The sequence below is a fragment of the Stegodyphus dumicola genome, chromosome 3 (genome assembly GCF_044657685.1).
Source record: "Stegodyphus dumicola isolate Sdum_Otavi_A_Nest chromosome 3, ASM4465768v1".
In the NCBI taxonomy this organism is placed as follows: Eukaryota; Metazoa; Arthropoda; class Arachnida; order Araneae; family Eresidae; genus Stegodyphus; species Stegodyphus dumicola.
The window spans coordinates 51,760,520-51,779,939 of NC_140770.1; the positions used below are offsets into that span (position 1 = coordinate 51,760,520).

The window sequence follows — 19,420 nt, forward strand, 5'->3', positions numbered from 1 at the left end:
CTTGTGCCTGGATTTTTTTTTTTTCTCTACATTTTTGCCGTTTGCTAGCCTTGAAGTCGTTGAGTTTGTTATTGAAAAATTTGTTAGTGTTAAAAATATGAAATAGATAATAAAACAGATTCCAAATGCCTATATTCAGTGGAGAATTATGTTATTAAAAATCTGATGTTTGTAAGTACTGTTGTTTTATCACAATGCGATAAACAAACATATGTTTATGCAGATTCTTCATTACTTAATTTCTTCAAATATAACACAGGGTGATAATATTTGGTGGCAACAATTTGAAAAGTGAAATGAACATTTAAAGTTTTCAATGCAAAATGCAAAATGAAATTAATAACTCTTCTGGGCTATAACACCATTTGGGCTCATAAAAAAAATTTACTCTGACAATTTTGATGCTTTATTTTTCATGTTTTACTGTTAAAAATACTGTTTTTTAACACACACATCAAGGAATTTTTCAAAATCCTATTGATCATAAATGAAAATCAAGAACATAATAATAGACTTAGTGTGTGAAGGTGCAGTTGCCCCTCGCTCCCTATTTTTCAACTTCGCTCTTTTTTTTTTTTTTTTTTTTTTTAAGTTTGGGCTATATGTTTCATCAGATAGCCTGGCTCAGTAAAGGTAGGCAGCCAGTGTAACTCTGATACAAACTCTGATACGACCACGTGCAGTGCTGATAACGACCACATGTTTCTGAGACTCCTTTGCCAATGCTCTTGTTTTCTTCTTTTTTCCCCTTTTTAGTAATTTCGTTCTCCTGATGAGGAGGGACCTTTAGCTGCCTTTGAAATCAATTGTTTTAATATATGTATGCCAAAAACAAGATTGTTATTGCGATTTTGATTGTCACATTGGTGTGTTTCTCTTCTATTCAAGGTTTAAAATCTTTTATTGTTTTCTGTATCATAAAAATGCAGTACTCATGAGTATAATGAAGTGAATCTTTTAAAAGAAATATGTAGTTCATAATAACATTCTATAGCCAAAAAATTACATCATTAGTAAAATAAAAAAAATACACTTCTGACTGTGTACAAAGAGCTGATTGCAAAATTTCTAACTCTCATATGTACATTGCTGAGCACAATAGAAATAAAATTTAATGGTAGTGTTAAAATTTTGTAATGACATGGAGATTGCAATTGTCTGTATATTTCTTTCTGTTTGTCTCTCCATATATATATATATTTTTCCAAATGGCAATATTTTCATTTTTATCCCTTACACTCAAAGAAATGCAAAAACAAATGCTGGAGATTTAAAATTGTAATATTTTTGTAGTTGAATTTTGATTTTATTGAACTATAAATAGTTAGTTTTATCTGTTGGTAGTAATGAATATTTTTTTATTTAAGAAAAAAATCAACACATTTATGTGACTTTTTATTGTTATTATAATTTTGAAGAACTTTAAAATTCCGTTTGATATCTTAGACTGCAATCTAAAATTTTAGGTTACATGATCACTTTTTTTAAAATTTTATGTTTTTTTCAATTCATTATTATTATTAAGTACTTTTTGTATTTAATATTAGAAATTAAGAGAACCATTGAATTTAAAGGATAGCGCAAAAATGTTATTCCAGTTTTTCTGCAGAAATATTATTTTTGCCCTCATAGAAAGGAAATAAAATTCCTTAAAATGTTCCATGTGCCAGGATTAGAATGCTAGATCTCTAATGTGTAATGCTTGCTCATCATCCTGTTGTGCTAGCATGCAAGATGCTCACAAAGATTTTATATCTACTAGATATTTCAGATTTATATTTTATTTAACAACATATACATACATACTATCAGAAAGATGGTAGTCCAAAATATCAAATCTTAGCTATGGCTTTTGCATAGCTGAATGTTTATAAAGTTCATGTCATTTATGTCATTATGCTCATGTTATTTCATCATTTTTAAAGTTCATGTCATTTAACATTCATAAGGCAATTTACTTTCCAGCTGCTTGAAGCAAAGTTTTTTATGGCATTTTAGAGTTGTTTTTTAAATAATAGTACTGCTATATTGATTCTTTAATGAAATCTTAGAAGTCATTATTAGGTATTACAAGATCATGAAGGCTAAGCAGTGGACAATTTGTCCAGTCCAGGAATTTGGGAACAGTTAGTTCAGACTGCATTGAACAAGTACTGAAAACTGAGCTAATTCTCCATTGTGCTGAAGCCAAATGCTGTACTGAATTACCATAGTTTGTAAGTGGGGATGAGCTAGACATTAAACATTTCGAGATGATTAACATGCGTAACGAATGTTCATACTTAAATAACCAATAGAATATATATGAAATGAATGTCTTGCTGCCATTCTGTCCCACATCATGATATGAAGTCATAACCAAAGTTGTACAATATTTACTAGTGTGAATAAAGCAACATTATTGTCATCTATGTGGGGTACAAAGAATTTGTGTTCTCTGTGGACCTTAAATGACTATTTTCTGAAGAACTTTTAGTTGAGTTTGGAGAATTGGTGAGTTCAAAGTTGTGCATTGTTCTTGTCAGACATGTTTAAAAGAAAAAATTATATTTGAATTTATTCATTAATATTAAAATTACTACTGTCAGTTCCAGTTTTTAAAGTATGTTTCCTCTATGAAGAATTTAGATTTTTGTTTTCATTTTATTCTAGCATGAGAGGAAATGTAAAGAGGCATTTCTTTGGCTGGTCACTGACTGAGGGTATGAATGAGTAATGATTTGATACTGGTGAATGTCTGAGATAGAAATACATTATTGAGCTTTCATTATATGAAGTTTTGAGTGTTTCTAGAATGTATTTAATATCTAAATTTTAGTTTCTTATATGAACAATTACTTGCATAATAAAATGCTAGTTTTTGAAGTAGCTATTAAGAGACTAAATATATAAAAGGCATCATTACTATGTAACTAGCAAAATTTAATTCATGAAGTTTTTATGCTTGCTGTTGCCTTATGTTTTTCTTGTTAATGCATTAATGTTAATGTTATTAAAATAACAGCTTTTTAAAAGATTTGTTGTTTATGAAAATTTAGTTGCTTAGCAAATTAAGAAAATTACTGCCTCTGTTATTAAAATAGCACCAAGATTTTTGGTAAATAGCCGATGTATGTCACAAAATTATCACTAAATACTCAGAAGTCTTAACCATAATCACTTATAATAGTCAAATTTCTTTATTATTTTGGCCACCATTGTATTGTAACCATTTTCGCATATTTGAATTTTTATATTTAAAACGAGGTATTGCTTTTTCTGAATACACCATCTCCCTCCCTTCTTATATATATATAAACGAGTTTTTTTGAGGGAGGGGGCAAAAGTCGAAAGTGCATATGTGGCTTACTCAACTCTCTCATGATTGATGACCTTGTTTAGGATTGCTGGTCATTAGGTGATGGTTTGAGATGTATGTTGACAATTTATCGCTGATTTTGACAATGTTTATGCAGTGGGGCCACAATAATAAAGGAGTGCTGGACGATATCTTAGAGTACAGCAGTTTGAAACATCTAAATATGTAGCTTGAAAAATAAATATCTTAAATACTTTGTATGAAAAAAAATCTTGTCACTTTGATAATAATTTAAATTGTTTTTGTTTGGGGTAAATCTTCATTTTTATTCTTCTGGAATTCTTTTAATCAGAATACTTGTTTTGTATTGCTACAAAAAGTATGTACTGTTTTACCTAATGAATTGCCTGAAAAGCTCAGGCAGAAAATAACTGTTAATGTGATTTCATTTACATTATATGAGTTAAAGCCATAAAGAAGCAAATGATATATGTATAATGTTTAAAATTGATTATGATTGTTAAAAAAGCTGTAACTTCATAACATACAGCTTCTTGTTTCAGTGTAAAGTCATTATTTTGAGCTAATATTAAAAAAAAGTGTTCTGGTATACTGCCTATCAAAATATGGGTCTGCTCTTGATTTTTAGGTATTTTGGTGTGCTATCATTCATGAATTCTTATTTAAACCAATGTTTCTATGTTATACAGCCCCTTGTATATCTATGTGCCTGTTTCTTCATTAAACTTAACTATCAATAACTATCAAATGTTTGTACATTTAAAAGGTAAGTTTTAAATTGTTTCAAAAGAATGCATACTCTTTTATAAAGAACTGTTTTACTAAAGCAGTAATAAGTAAATTATTATTAAATGGTTGCTCCAAATGGCTTTTTTTATCCTACCCCCGTGATAAGATTAGGAATGTTTTATTGGGGGGGGAAAGGGTTTTTATTGAATCAAGTAATCTTTAAAGTGAATCAGCTTGGAATTTTGGTGTATTGCCAAATTTGCAGACTTCAGATCGTTACTGCATATTATTGCAACATAACATGATACACCTGTATTGCCTAAAGTGATGCTGTATTGCCTAAACAGGCATTGATAGAACCCTCATTTCAGGATATGACAAATCACACAATTTTCTCTGTAACAGGCAATTAAAATTCATTTAAAAATGTATGAGAGACAGTAATAAGTTACTTTTACAGCCATGAATATGTTGGACAGCATTTGTTTATGGAGTTTTTAATACCAGTGACCAAAATACAAGTGAAAAAATTTACATTCACTATGTGTATACTGCTGCAAAATTGTCATTTACAGAAAGAGCATAGCTTCATTCTCAAATTGGTACAATGGCAGTTGAAACCATATGGTCATCAAGATTGAATGGCTTTTTTGTGACAGATCTATTTATTTGGAGATGTGAATTCTTTTGACTAACAGAATGGTGTATTTGGAAGCATTCAGCAGCAATTGTTTTTCAACATTGCTTGCTGTCTTCATCAAATTAATGTGTTTAGATGAATATATGTTTTTTCCTTTCTAAAAACAAAAGGATTTTTCAGATTTCTTGCAACATGATACAGAATTATTCAGATAATTTTGAAGTACAGTGTAAGAGATTACGTATGCAGCATTTGGTAATGCACCAAATACTAAAAATCAGGAGTGGACATATCTTTTGAAATGCAGTATTTTATGACATCTGTGTGTTTGAAATTTAATAAAAGTCTTTTTAGAAGAAAATAAAAAAGGAATGTCTTTTTAAAAAGTCAATTAAATGTGATGGCTGCACGACACTATTAAAAAACGAGTGTCCTTCTAGGCAGCAGCCTCTCCATTTTGCACTACCTGGATGTCTGTGAGTTCCTCTTGGGAGTTCTTCTGACTTAAACGTCACTTTTCACAGAAACCAGACATCTCAAGGTAGGCATTTTGGTTATGCCGTCACATTCGATCAAGTATTTATTTCTCATTGTAAATGGATTGTTGAACAGTCTAAAGTAAATAAAAACATTTTAAGTACTTTTTTATTAAAATACTATATGAAGCATTTTTTTTTAAAACTTGGATAAAAAATCAAAAATTATGTATTTTGCCTATTAGATCCCAGAGGAAACTGTATGGCAAGCTATTAAAGTAAAACTGATGTATGAATGTAAGAGAAATATTTCATATGAAATTGTAGACAAAATTCAGTTGTAGATTGGCTTTGGTTTAAAAAGAAAAAGCATTTAAAAAATGCATGTCTGTGCATTTACAACTAAAGTTTATTGTTTGTGATGCACCCTATTTCAAAAGTTGTAGCTAAATTCTCTCTAAAAATGTGAGTGCATCATCTTAACAACTTCATTATCTTCCAAACTCTACACGATCCTCAAAAGCAATGCATGTACAAAAGCCTAGCTTGAACCTTTCCTTAAGAAGTAAGCAAAATTAATCTCCAATCTCCATCTAAAAGTCTTATTTGAGTTCAGTTGACCACCAGAATCTAATGAAGCTTTCAGATTTCAGAATATGCAACTTTTTTTTTTTTTAATATAAGGATAATTATGTAGATTATACTAGCGTTCATTTATCATTCCATGCGACTTGAACAAGACTTATCATTTGGCATGCTGGTCTTTCAAGTTTAATCAGTCTATAATTGTTTAATAAAATGACACTGCATTCTTAATAACATATATTTTTACTTCATTTTTAAAGAGTAAAGTTTAGTTTATGACAGATTTAGTTAATTATGTAATAAGTTTATCATAAATTTAGGATAATTTTTATGTTACATTTGTAGCAGTGTTGTAATTAGTGAAGACTAACCTAACACCATATTTTACATATCTTGATATAGAATTTTATTATTATTATTTTATTTTATGAGAAAATTTATGCAAAATACATTTTTAAAGAAATAATGAAGAACTAAATAGGAATACTGTATTAAATTTTTATTTATCTTGCTTTAATTTACTGTGCTTTTCATTTAATTTGTGCAGATTTTTTTACAATTAAGAAAGTATTTGCCATAAAAAGTATTCAACACATAAAATATTTTGGCATTCTTCTCGATTTATTCATAGATTAAAATAAAATAAATAAATAAATAAAAATAAAAAAAATCAAGTGTAAAGAGCACATTTTATTAACATTTATTAAATACCTATTATACTTTTGTTAATTTTGATGTGAATCATTCATGATTGAATATTTACTTGTAAAAAGAGGAGTGTTTATCAAAAGATGCATCAAATTTATCAAAGGTCAGTCTATAATTGTTTAATAAAATGACACTGCATTCTTAATAACGTATATTTTTACTTCATTTTTAAAGAGTATTCATCTTCATGAGTTGTCTGGCTTTGTTTACACTTACATTCTGTATCTGCTGTTATTTGTCTAGCTTAGAAAATTGCATGATTTTGTAAAGTGCCTAATCTGGCAGAAGGTTAGGTTATTTGGATTTATGGCAAAGTACACAAAAGCAAAGCTATCTGCCTAGGAGCAACACCTTCTATGTCATTCCTTTAAAAATACTTCTAATGGATAGTATTATTTCAAAATGAAATAGCGTGTAGAAAAATGTTATGTATTCCAGGATCTGAACTTTGAATTTTTAATTTGGAATACACACTTTTTACCAACATAAGCTCTTGTCAGTCAGCCAAACTCAAACAATATATTACAATTGACTTGTTTCAGGTAGGTATGAGTTAGGCTTTTGCCAAGACATTGCTTTTGAAATCCCTTATAATTGTGTGGAGTCCAGATGGAATTGGTGATCCAGAAATCATGCATTTCTTTTGAAAGAGACATAAATTTATTTTAGAATGAATAGAAATATTGAATTTTTTTATTTTGCTAAATAATAAATGTAAAATTGTTTCGGTGAAGTTTGTAGTAAATTTAGGCAATGACTTTTTTAATTATCATTTTTGTAATTTGCAAAAATGTATTCTTGAAATCTAATCCCCATTTTTAATGGATTATTTAAAAAAGAGAGTTTTACAAAGTTTGGATTTTAATCCAAATCATATTCTTTTTCTGTTTTTTACCACCATTTTCACCATGGAACATGTTAAGATAAATAATCTCTCTTTTATAGGTACAAACATCACATCTGATACAGTTGGGAAAGATAATCGTCCTGTTGAAGCATCACCTCGTAAAAAACCAAGGAAGCAACTGCTGTATGCTAATTCATTCCAAATGTATTATACTAGTTTTTTTGTTATACATAAAATTATTTAAACCTTTTTGCTATCATTATTTTAATTTAATTACTTTCAGAGCTGCAAATGAGTTGATGGAAACACATTCATCAGAAGGGGAAGAAAATAACTTTGATGTCAAGGTAAAAATAAAAGAAGAACTTGGTGTCAAAGGTAAATAATCTCAATGTGTTTCATTCAGAGAATTAACTTTATCTGGCAGCTATTTACACTTTATTTACAAAAAATTTCAAATAATTTCTGTCTGTTAACTGTTATAATATCACCATCTCCCTTTTTATCTTTTCTGTTTTCCTTCTTTTCTCTATTCTTTTCTTTCCTCTTGAATGCATAAATTATACAGTATCAGCAAAATTAGGAATGAAAGTATTTGTGAGTTATATTCTTGAAATAGTTATTTTTAGTTTGTTTTGAAGAAATAAATGACTTCCATAAAAAGTTAGAGACAGAGCAGAAAATCAAAGTATAAAATGATAAATGTATTTACACAAATAGCGTGCAATGAAAATATATGCTCTGCAAATTATGAATACCAAAATATATAGATACACATAATAATAGAAAATGTGAATTTTTTAACTGGAAATACTTAAAAAATATATTTTAAATGTGCTTGAATGAAATAAGGAGTATATAGACTCATATATAGTCATAGGGTTTTAACTATGTGTAGCTAGCTGAAAACTTTTTGCATGTATACCAGCTCAATAATCTGTATCCTTGTTTTCATACTGTTTTAATGAACATTTTTCTGAACTAAAAAACTGCTTTAAAATGAATTCTGAAGATAATTTTTCATGGCGTCTGTACGAAAGTATGTACGTACATACGTATCTCGCATAACTCAAAAATGAGTAGCCTCAGAACGTTGAAATTTTGTATAAAGGACTACTATAACATGTAGATGTGCACCGCATATTTTGGTTTCAATCAGCCGCGCCAAACATATATAAATATATTTATAAATATATCCAATCTGGTACCCGGCTCAGTGATCTCAGTTTCTTTACTCTTATATGTTAGTAAATTGTACATTTTTTGTTTTAAAAATGATTGAATTATGTTGTTTTTATCTTCAGGTTAAGGGTTTTATGCCTTTAGTAAATCTGTATGCAATATTTTTAGAATTATCAACAATTTAAAAGTTGTTTAAGTGCAGCTAAGCCTATTCTGATGGCGGCCATTGCTTGTTTACATTTGAAACAGCTGAGTAGTGAATTTATTGCCAATCTAGAGAAATGTAGCTTCACAACAATAAAGATAAACACCTTCATTTATTATTGCAATTTAAATCATGCTTAATCCTTTCTGGAATTTTTTCGAGGAAAGAAGTGTTTAAGGTTTACTTCGTAATTTTTAATATAGATATTTTGAGTTTTTATGTATTTTCGCCTTCTCGCGAAGTGAGAACTGAATTAATTGAATGAGAAATACTCAATCGTCTGTGAAAAACTGTTTTTTTTTTTTTTTTTTTTTTTTTTTTTGTTTGCTTAATTTCTTTTATATATCGTTCTAGCTTTATTATAGTACTTGAATAGAACATGTGGTAACGATTAGATAATTCTTTAAATGATACAAATTTTTTACAATCTGAGTTATAATATGAACGAAATATAATACTGTTAAGTGAACCTAGCGCCAGAATGTCACTATGGTAAACAAATGAGTGAATTTTAAAGAATGCACTTATTCTATTGTTGTTTATGCGCTGTCGGAGAAGTAGATATAATTAAATCCAATAAGTTTAAACAAAATGCAAGAAAAAATGTGTATAATTTAATATTCCATACAAGGAAGTCATGTGGTGTTCACATCAGATTTTTTTTTAATAATCTAAAAAGCAGACGTGTGAAAATAGAAAAACTTATTCAAAGACATATCAGAGCTCATATTTAAAGGATGCTTTTAATATGAATTTCCTTTTGTGTTACCTCATGCCTATATACAGTAAAAAATCTAAAATGTAGTAAAGAAGGTATTTCTTTTCTTGAGATTAAAATTGCATGAACTTTCACAGCAAACAGTATGTATACTTTCCTGTAACTAGTAATTGTAATATTACTGTACACCAAGATATGAGAATGGTGGCATTATCAAAAATTCTAGTTATTACAAGTTCTTCCATAATTTCTACAGAAATTCCTTAAAAACTACATGAGCTGAAAAAAATATGGAAAACCTATAGATTTAAAAAATTGGTGGGACAAGAGAAATGCTATGCAAAAGGGAACCATCTTATTCATACAAGAATTAGCAAAACTATTATGACATCAAGTATCACGTGGTAAGTTGATGATTTTGTGATTTTTGAAGACTAGCTAATTGTAGATATGTAAATTCTGACTTGAGTTCTGACAACACCCTGAAGCCAATGTGCAATTTATCTGTGTATCATTTGCTTCCATTTATTTGGATTATGGTCAAAATGTAACACATGCTTCGTGTGAGTAGTGATGAAACTGAAAGCTTTTAAAATTGTGAATAATGCCAATATAAAAGAAGAGGCTAAAAAAGTCAGGAATTTGAAGACGTATTTTTAAGAGTTATATGGTCAAAAGTCTTTAATCCGAACTCGTCGGGACTTCGGCAATTCCGGATTATCGGTTTTTCTGAATTTTAGATCATCAGTTTAAATCTGGTAAGATGACATGCAGAAATTATAAAATTAAAAATATGAAACCGTAATTTATGAAATAAAGAGCAATTATGATCTAAAGGGTATCAAAATTTACAAAAAAAAAAAAAAAAAAAAAAAAAAAGCCTAATATTTATTTGTTTACTTTATTAAACATTTCTTTCAACACGCGCATGCGTAAGTCATTCATTACGCATAGTCGAAATTAGAAAATTGCAACCAGAAAACTATTTGACGTGTATTCGTGATATTTATAATGACGAGGAAATTGATTTAAATTATATTGGAGTACATCAAGATGAAACACTACATTTAATGAGGAATTATAAGCCGAATAAAATAAAAACATTTGCCCTGAAGATGAGGATAGTGCTGACAGATTAACTTCCAGTTCATTGCGCATCGCGACGTTCCCCCCCCCCCTTCCGCAGAGCAGCATGAAATTGATAAACAGATTTCGGAATGGTTAGAGAAACAAATCACCTGTCTGTCACTTTCTTCATGCCTTTATCCATTTTTTGCAGCAGTTCTACTTTTTGTTTAATGGACATCGAAACATGCTTTCGCTTTGCAGGTCCTTTGGCAGCTCCAACATCAGAAATTCTATTTGACATAATCGAAAGTTCAAGCTTTCTTTTGTAAAATTGCTGGATTTTGCAAAAAATAATAAGCTGGATCCAATTCGAAGATTAAGGAACAAGGCAATCTGCAACATTAACTGAAATAGATAATTAGATAATTTTAGCTTAGCTTATACCGTCTGTTATACATTAAACGTGCATGCGCACACGCATATGTGCATGTGTAAAGGTATTATGCGCATGCGTGAACGCATTATGTGTTGACGCAAGTGCAGAAAGTTTGTAGCTTTGAGGTCCAGATTATAGATCATTCTGGATTATGGGTGTCCGGGTTAATGACTTTTGACTGTATATAAGAGTTATATCTAAAATTTCTGTATGCTCAAAGCAGTATATGCAACAAAGACTTTTCAGTTGTACATGGTGGAAAAGATGACTGTGAATAAATGACATGTACTTTCTTGGAGGCTTAAGTGCAATGCTGAATGCTGTTTTGTTTGATTTTTAATTGAAGGCAAGCTTCCAGTTTGAGTTTTGGATCATTTGAAACAACTCTTACTCGATGTTTTGGGATTTTGCCGTGGCAAAAGAAATTAGCTGTGGGTACATCAAAAGTACTGCAATTATAGACACATGCAGGAAGGACTTTTGCTATTGTAGAATCAATGAACAATACATCATTTGCTCTTATGGAAGAAATGATAAGCATCCCTCAGCCATCAGCAAGTAGCTCTATGCTGATTCATTTGTGAGGGCCTGCCTAATTTTATGGAAGTTTATGTTGTTATTGTATTGTATTTTGTTTATTGATTTCTAGAGTATATTTTACATTGCTTTAAAATATGAAAATATGCATTTTTTATAACAAGTAAATAATTATTTTAATTATTTTATTAATAATTAATTAATATTATTAGGGCACACCAAAGTTACAACACTTTTTATGACATTTTGAGGAAAAATGAACTTGCAAACTTTTACAATTGGACTGAAAATTTTAATATAACTTTAAAATTTGCAATTTTTGTTCAATGTGTTATATACAAGATTTTGTTATTTAAAAAAAATATTTATATCACAATTTTGCGTTTTTCCCATCCTTCAAAATTATGTTTTTCTTGTTTTGCCAGCATAATTTTGAAACAAGAAAAAATCTTCTATCACCAAGCTCTTTTTGAAGGGAGAATATGTAAGATATAAAACGCTACCAACTTAGCAATAGTTCTTTTAGTTTCTCATTTTAATTTGGCTGTTCCTGTCATATTATGTATTTAAATGTCCTGTTCCTGTCATAAAATCACTAATATATGAATTTGAAGTGTGTGATCTGAAAATTATTCCACATCATGCCATTGTGTAAGAGTAGCACTGTGAATATTTTTCACAATCACAGTTCATAATTTAAGTAAAAGCACAAAGTTTATAAATACCGCTGTTTCTAATTGTGCAGCCCTTTTTGTATATTTTGCTGCTGCTTAGGCATGTCACTTAGCCTCTGCTGGCTATTGTCATTGTTCTAAAATGTAAGCTGTGCAGAATTGTGGGGTCTATATTGCACCCGTGAATGATGATGTGTGTGATTGATAATATATATTTAAGAATGTCCAGTAAAAAATTGATGCATTGTTTTTGGCCATGTCTATCTGTGAATCTCAACTTATGTAGCAGTGCATTTGTATCAGTCTAGGTATGTCGTAAAGAATCTCAAGTTATCCGGAGGATGCATTAGATATAAAAATTTATTGTCTGTAGAATTTAAAACAATTGAATTTTTATTTCATTATATAAATCACATTCCATGAACCACATTAAGATATGATTTATGGATTCTGATTTCCCCTCTATATGATTATTTGTGATTTAAAATATTAACTTTAAAAAATATACTAGTAGATTTAGCAGTATTTTTATTTGAATAATAAAATTAAAATTTCTAATGAAATATGTATTTAATTTACAAAAAGTATTTTTAATTTTTTCATTCACAAATTAAGTTAAATGTGGATTAGCTAATTAAAAAAAATATTGTGTGCTCAGTGTCATTCGCATATTGATTGCTAAAATGTTTAGCTATAGATTGGCGTCTTTGCATAAATTTTTAATGCGGTCTGTCTCAAGTAGAATTTTAATTTTTTTCAACAATTTATATTCTTACAAAAATTAAATTATAACAAATTGTGTATTCTAATTTTGCCATTTTATTATTTTCTTTGTGACTGCTACAGCAAAAAGAAAAGTTGTATAATGCATTTTAAACTGCTTTGAATTTGTATTTTCATAAATTTCAACAATCACAATGAAAGTTGTAATTTTAACATTATTTTTTACATCTTGATATGCACATAGCTGCCAACTGTTCCAGTTTTACTGGGAAACTTCTGATATTTCATCACATCTGCCAGTCTCTTAGTTTATCACAGGATCTCCTAGTTTTTCAATTTTTAGCATTTATACCTAACAGAAAAATGTTTCTCATTAATAAATGAAATTTATTGAATTACGGAAACTTGTCCTAATTCCATCCTTCCCTTTTGAAGTTATTATATTTTATTTATATTTTACCAACAATTAAGATTATGTTGATTCTTTTCTTTATGCCTCATTTTGTTGCAGTTGATAAGAATGGGCATGAACGTCTAACATTTGTATAGTTTGGTAAATGCATCGTTGAACATTATTTGAGCTCTATGTGATCTAATTGATTTATGTCTTAGCGGAGAATTACTGGAGTTACAACTAATTAATATAGTGCAAATGTTTCAAAAAGTTGCAGAACTGAATGAGACTTCAATTTTATATTGTATTGTTAAGCTCACTAGTAGTGAGAAAATAAAATTTTAAGTTTGACATTTTGTGTTCACTATCAGATTAAGGAAGATGAATGTCTCACCAACATACAGAGGTAATGTGTAATTGTGAGCATCTTTAAATGTTACAAAGTGATTTTTTATTTAATTTTTTATTGCATTAAGTAATTTTAAAAATTCACATTCTTGAGATTTCATTCAAGTATTTTATTACAGAAGAGGAGAAAACAAAATGTGTTACTTTTTATAAGAGGCCAACAATGTCACTTTTGAGCAGTTACCATCAACCATGGAAAGCAAGGCATAATCATTTTGCTAGATATAGTGATGTAAAACCTAAAGGTAAGATGCAAATAGTACTTCTAATTGACGTGAAATATTAATGTGCTTTTAATTAAACAGAAACTAGAAGAATTTTTAAAAATATGTTTAAACATTTGTAAATGTATTTTATTTGTGGTATTTGTTTAACCTACATTTCTGATGGATTTGTTTCTAATTTTAATTAATTATGGTTGGAATGAATCACGTACTTATGTTTGAGTGTTGGGCTGGCAAGAAAGTAATTTTAGTTTGCACAAATAGATAACGTTGTATTTGTTTTGTTATTTTTCTGTCAATCTTAGGATCTGACACTTTCAGGTTGGTATAGAAGCAAATTCCATGTATTTTTGTGTCATTCACTGCACAAATCAATTAACTTAATATAACAAAAAGAGGAGAATTGCGATGAAATAATGTACATAGCTTTTTAAAATTCCCTTTAAATTAAAATAAATATTGTAGAATGCATAAATACACATATAGTTTTCATCTAATGGTATATAAAATTAATAAGAACGAAAGGCAAAATGTTATCATCAGTAATGTTACAATTTTTATTTTATTGAGTCAATCGATTTGACATGTGAAAAAAGTAATAAATTCTGTGTTCAAATTTTTATGTTTTTTTGGTACAGAAAAATTTAATTATTATATATTTTATGAAAGAATTTTTATAAAAATGAATATTATTAATTCTGTTATATTATTTGTGATTAATTCAAGAGCATCAATATAAATGTGTCATCTTCATCAGCTGTATGTGAGGTTTTGTCATTTTGATTTGTTATTAAGTTATTATAGTAATCATCTTCAACAGGAAGAATGAATTTTAGCAAGGTCCATATGTGCTGATCTACATTTTTCAAACTTTGTGGTTTACCTGCTACAGATTTACTTATATTACATTAAATTCTAAATCTTCATTATAATCACATTTGAATAGTGTGAGGTGGGGTTTGGACTTTTCAAGTTTTATCCAGCACATTTTAAGCCATTTTCCTGGAAACCTTGTAACAGTTCCTTGTCTGTTAATGACTAAATTTTCTAAAGGTTTTGTTGAGAAAAATATTGGTTAGTCATTTGGTTTGTATTAAACAATGCTTTCTTTTTTCATGTTTTGATTATATGCTCCCAATCATTTGGTGAAAAATACTTGAATTGTTTTTTGCATGTGACTCAATAATAGCAAAATCTAAATCATTATGCAAATAGCTATGTCCACCTATCAAAAGTTTCATTTCAAATGACTCGGGTTCTTATTTCCGTACTTTAAAAATGTTTCAATGAACTCCAGACAGTTTTGATATTTATATTTTGTCTGGTATATGAACCTGAATATGTTATGATTTTGTTAGGCATGAGAAATTTGTTGAGGTCCACAAGATCCTTCAGTTTCTGGCCAAACAAACACGTGGTTTATATTTTTATTGAAATCATAGCAACCAAAATTGTAAACATATATATTTTGCTTATAGTAAGCTATGGGTGTGATCAGTTTAGGAAAGGCTAAAGATTTTTCCAAATCGAAAGAAAATATGAAAAATTTTTCCAGATGCTACCATTTGATCTGCAGCCATAAGACTATGAGCCTATTTAGCCGAAATGGGTTTCCTTTTCAGTTTTTCTTATCTGAAGCCCCTAACCACCTGAAGATTGAATTTTGTTTACTAGGAATCACAAGTTTGGCATGTATCTTTAGACGATTGTTTAAAATGTAAATTAAATTTGGTAGAGAGTATGTTACTGTAATATTTTTTTCGCTGATACTACATTTTTCTTTTCATATTGTATGACATATAGTTCATACATTTTCTTAATATTTAAGTCAGGATTTAAATATTGTTGTCTTAGATGCTCTGGTGGTGTAGTAGCTAGTGTAGACTGCAAATGACTCAACATGTATTATAATGTGTATGTCATCTGTTTTATTGCTTGCAACACAGCAATTGTGCTGATCAACCAAATACATAACTTCTTTTTTAAAACAACCATTTGTATATTCACTTATCACTCACCTGTGAAGTGTTCCTTGCAAAGGAGTATCATGTTGGTCTTTTCGAATATAATATGTAAAGAAATGAGATCTTGGTTTAGTATAAAATGCCTTCATGACAGCATCTTCTTATTCAAAATAAGAAGGTATTGGGCTGGCAAGAAAATAATTTCAGTTTGCACAAATATAAAATGTTGTATTTGTTTTGTTATTCTTCTGTCAATCTTATATTCCCCCCTTTTTTATTGCACTTCTGACAACATTTGCATGTTAAAAATCAATAAATGTTTTTGCAGGTATTAAATTTCTTCTTCAATTCCTGTATGCAAAACTTTTTGTTCTCTTATGCTTTTGTAAATTTTGGGTCCTATTATTAGGGTTACAACTTCTTTTCCTCCCAATCAATGTATTGTTTGCAATATTTTTACTCTTGCAGTCGGAAGAATCCGAAGAAAAATATAATTTTCTTGAGTCAAACTTTCTTATAATAAATTGTATTGAAAAACCACCAGGTGATTTACTGTTTTCCACATCCAAATTATTATTAGTCTCATTCATCTTATTATACTTTATAATCAAGAGATTATAAAGTATAATATTAATTTTATTAAAAATAACCATCAAATTAAATAATTCAAAGAGTACTTCATTCTGGGGTATCTAAACTGTGACTGATTAATTCATTTTACTTTAATTCTTATAAAATGGCACTAAAAAAAATTATTGTTATCATTCAGCACGTATTACTGAATTTGAGTTGAGTTGTTGTTTCAGTGATTTATATTAAAGTTTGGAGTTAATTAATATGGCTTCTGAAATAAATTATTTATTATTCAGTGGCTAATTTTTTTTTTTTTTTTTTTTTTTTTGTCATTTAATGGTGTTAAGTTTTATTATTTGAGAAATTTAACATGAAAATATAAATCTATGATTGAAGCATGTGCTTTGATGCTTTGGGAGGGGGTTCAGCCCTTTATTTCCATTAAAAAATTATTTTTATTAAAAGTTTTGGTATTTACAATATTTTCTATACTTTTTCCTGTTTAATTTATAAAATGCATTAAAAATAATCTAAATTTGAGGGTTGACTTTATAGTAGTTGTGAAAGGGGGGATGAGGCAATGAAGGTTGAGAACTCCTGTTCTAGACTGATGCAAAATTGAGCTGCCTGAGTTTAAATCTCATAATTTTATCTCATTGTAAATAAATGTGAAGTCTCAGAATATTTATTTTCCCTTTACCTCTTTTCATCCCTCTTTAAATAGAAGAGAAAAAGCCAACTGTAAATGAACTGGCAAATCAGAAAGGTATACTTCAGCTTGCTAATGGATGGAAAGTTTATCACCTGACAACCCAAATGGATGAAGTTGTAAGTATAAACTTTGTTTTTATGCATAAAGCTATTAAGTTTTGAGAAGATATATTAATTTTTTTTAAACACCATGCAAAAAATATTCTTTTGGGTTTTGTTAATTAAAGCTTTTCACTGAATTATTTTAAATTTAAATAAGCAATTTTATTTTGTTTATTTATTTTTCTGAGAACTTACACCCCTGATAAATCTAGTTAAGAAGGATACAATTTATTCTTTTGACATAGATTGGTCTGGAAGAGACAGTTTACTCTAGGTTGTCACATTTGCTTAATTTTGTGGAAAATGACCCCCCTGCTTTAAGAAATAGAACTTTATTGAATTCTGATGAAGACAGAATTATAAACAAGCTGACTGATTTAATAAAGGTAAATATATTTTTTATTTAAGTAATTTATCTATTTGATCAAATATCATCTACCAGGAATATATGTGTAAATATAAGCATACTAAGGTTATCGATAAAATAAAGACTGTTAAGTTATACAAAATGGAAAACGCAATATTTATTGTAAAAAACAATTCTGTTGTATACTTAAAGCTTCCTTCACTTCTCTGCATTTAAACATCTGCCACAAGCTTTATCACGAGTTATTAGTTATTAATCATTCATGTCATTAGTCATGAGCTTCAGAATTCCCATGTCATACTCTTCTGTTTCCAATTCATGAAACCAGATGGTCACTGCATTCTCCAACTCTTCATCACTTCCAAAATATTTACTGCATGGAACCTCTTTTTACCTTGGGGGAAAAGGTGGAAATCGCGAGGAGCAAGATCTGGGTATAGGGTGGATAGTAAGAAATTTCCCCTCCGAATTGATCCACCAACTCTTGATTTAAAGTAGCAGTATGAGAGTGGGCATTGTTATGAAGAAAAACAATTTCTGTAGAAAGCATTCGCCTCCTTTTTTGGATGGCTTACCACAGTTTTCTTAAGTTTCATTTTGCATTGATTGTAGTGACTTTTCGTATGGAATCCACCTAAAGATCACTTTTATAATTCCAGAGATGTTTGCCATGCTCTTTTGTGTTGAGTGAGAGTTGAGAGGGTTCTTTTGTGTTGAGAGATGTTTTTTGTGTTTGAATTTTTTCGTTTATTTGAATTATGAGGGATAATGCCACTCAAGTGGCTGGTGTTTGCTCTTTGAGATGATGTGAGACACCTACATCTCATAACCAATCACAATCTGATTAAGAAAGGCATCTGTATCTGTGTGATATTATGTAAAAAATGTTAATGCTGAACTTTGAATGCAGTGACCACCTGGCTTAATGAACTGGTGGCAGAACATGGGGATTCTGAAGCTCGTGAACAGATACGAGGAATGTTGAAGTGAAGGGTGGTGATTATGTAGAGAAGTGAAGGAAGCTTCGAGTATGCAATAAATTTTTTTTTCCCACTAAATGTTGCTTTTTTCATTCCTTCTTTTATATGAACATCTATAAAAACAGTTTACATTGTAGAATTGAATTCTTAAAGATTGCCTAAATATTTTATGGAATGGTATTTTTGGAATCAGTCTACTAAGCCAGTAGTCAATTTTAGCATCAAATATAAACATGCCAGATAATATTCTTGCTTTTGACACATTTTGTGTGATTATTTTCCATATGGGTCAAAACAAATATCAGAAACTCTAGGTTCTAGTGGATTGTTTCTAATTCTTTATGCCATGATTAGCTAAATGCAACTAATATTCGGTCTACTAGAAAGTTCTGTCTGTTTCTGTGACAACAGTTTTCGACATGTAAGCACATATTTATTTGCTACGTGTTCAGCTCTCTATTTTTATCACTTAATGTATACATACTGACTTAGCAAATTAACTAAAACAAAGTTGATTCACATTAGTCTTAAGTGTGAAGTTGTGTACCCATGTGCAACATTGCACAGTAGTGCTGTAAAATTACAAAACTATTTTTATAAGAGGATTTTATTATTCATTGTTATAAATTGCTTTAGCCTTACATACAATAAAAATTTTTAAAGCAGTTATTGACTCGTAATGTAAAAAGTCCCCTACTCTACACTTTTCGCACTCAGTTTGAGTGTAGCTCTTGCAGTTTGGAAACTTGCACCGTATTCTTTTTTGATCATATTGGCCAATGATTTATACCATCTCTACGAATGTCCTTACATGGAACGGATTAGGCAGTCCCTTTGCATCTTTTAGTCT

General features: G+C 29.3%; 1 protein-coding gene across 3 annotated transcripts in view; it reads left to right on the forward strand.

Annotated features, from left to right (window-relative positions):
* LOC118195663 (uncharacterized) overlaps positions 1-19,420 on the forward strand; it is a 90,040-nt gene that overhangs the window by 61,139 nt on the left and 9,481 nt on the right. For 2 of the 3 annotated variants that reach the window (XM_035366986.2, XM_035366987.2), the window contains exons 17-21: positions 7,403-7,508; positions 7,588-7,682; positions 13,769-13,894; positions 17,135-17,238; positions 17,469-17,609. In XM_035366986.2, the coding sequence (XP_035222877.1) occupies positions 7,403-7,508; positions 7,588-7,682; positions 13,769-13,894; positions 17,135-17,238; positions 17,469-17,609 (572 nt within the window). The remainder of the gene's footprint in view (positions 1-7,402; positions 7,509-7,587; positions 7,683-13,768; positions 13,895-17,134; positions 17,239-17,468; positions 17,610-19,420) is intronic. The other variant, XM_035366988.2, reaches the window with a different exon arrangement.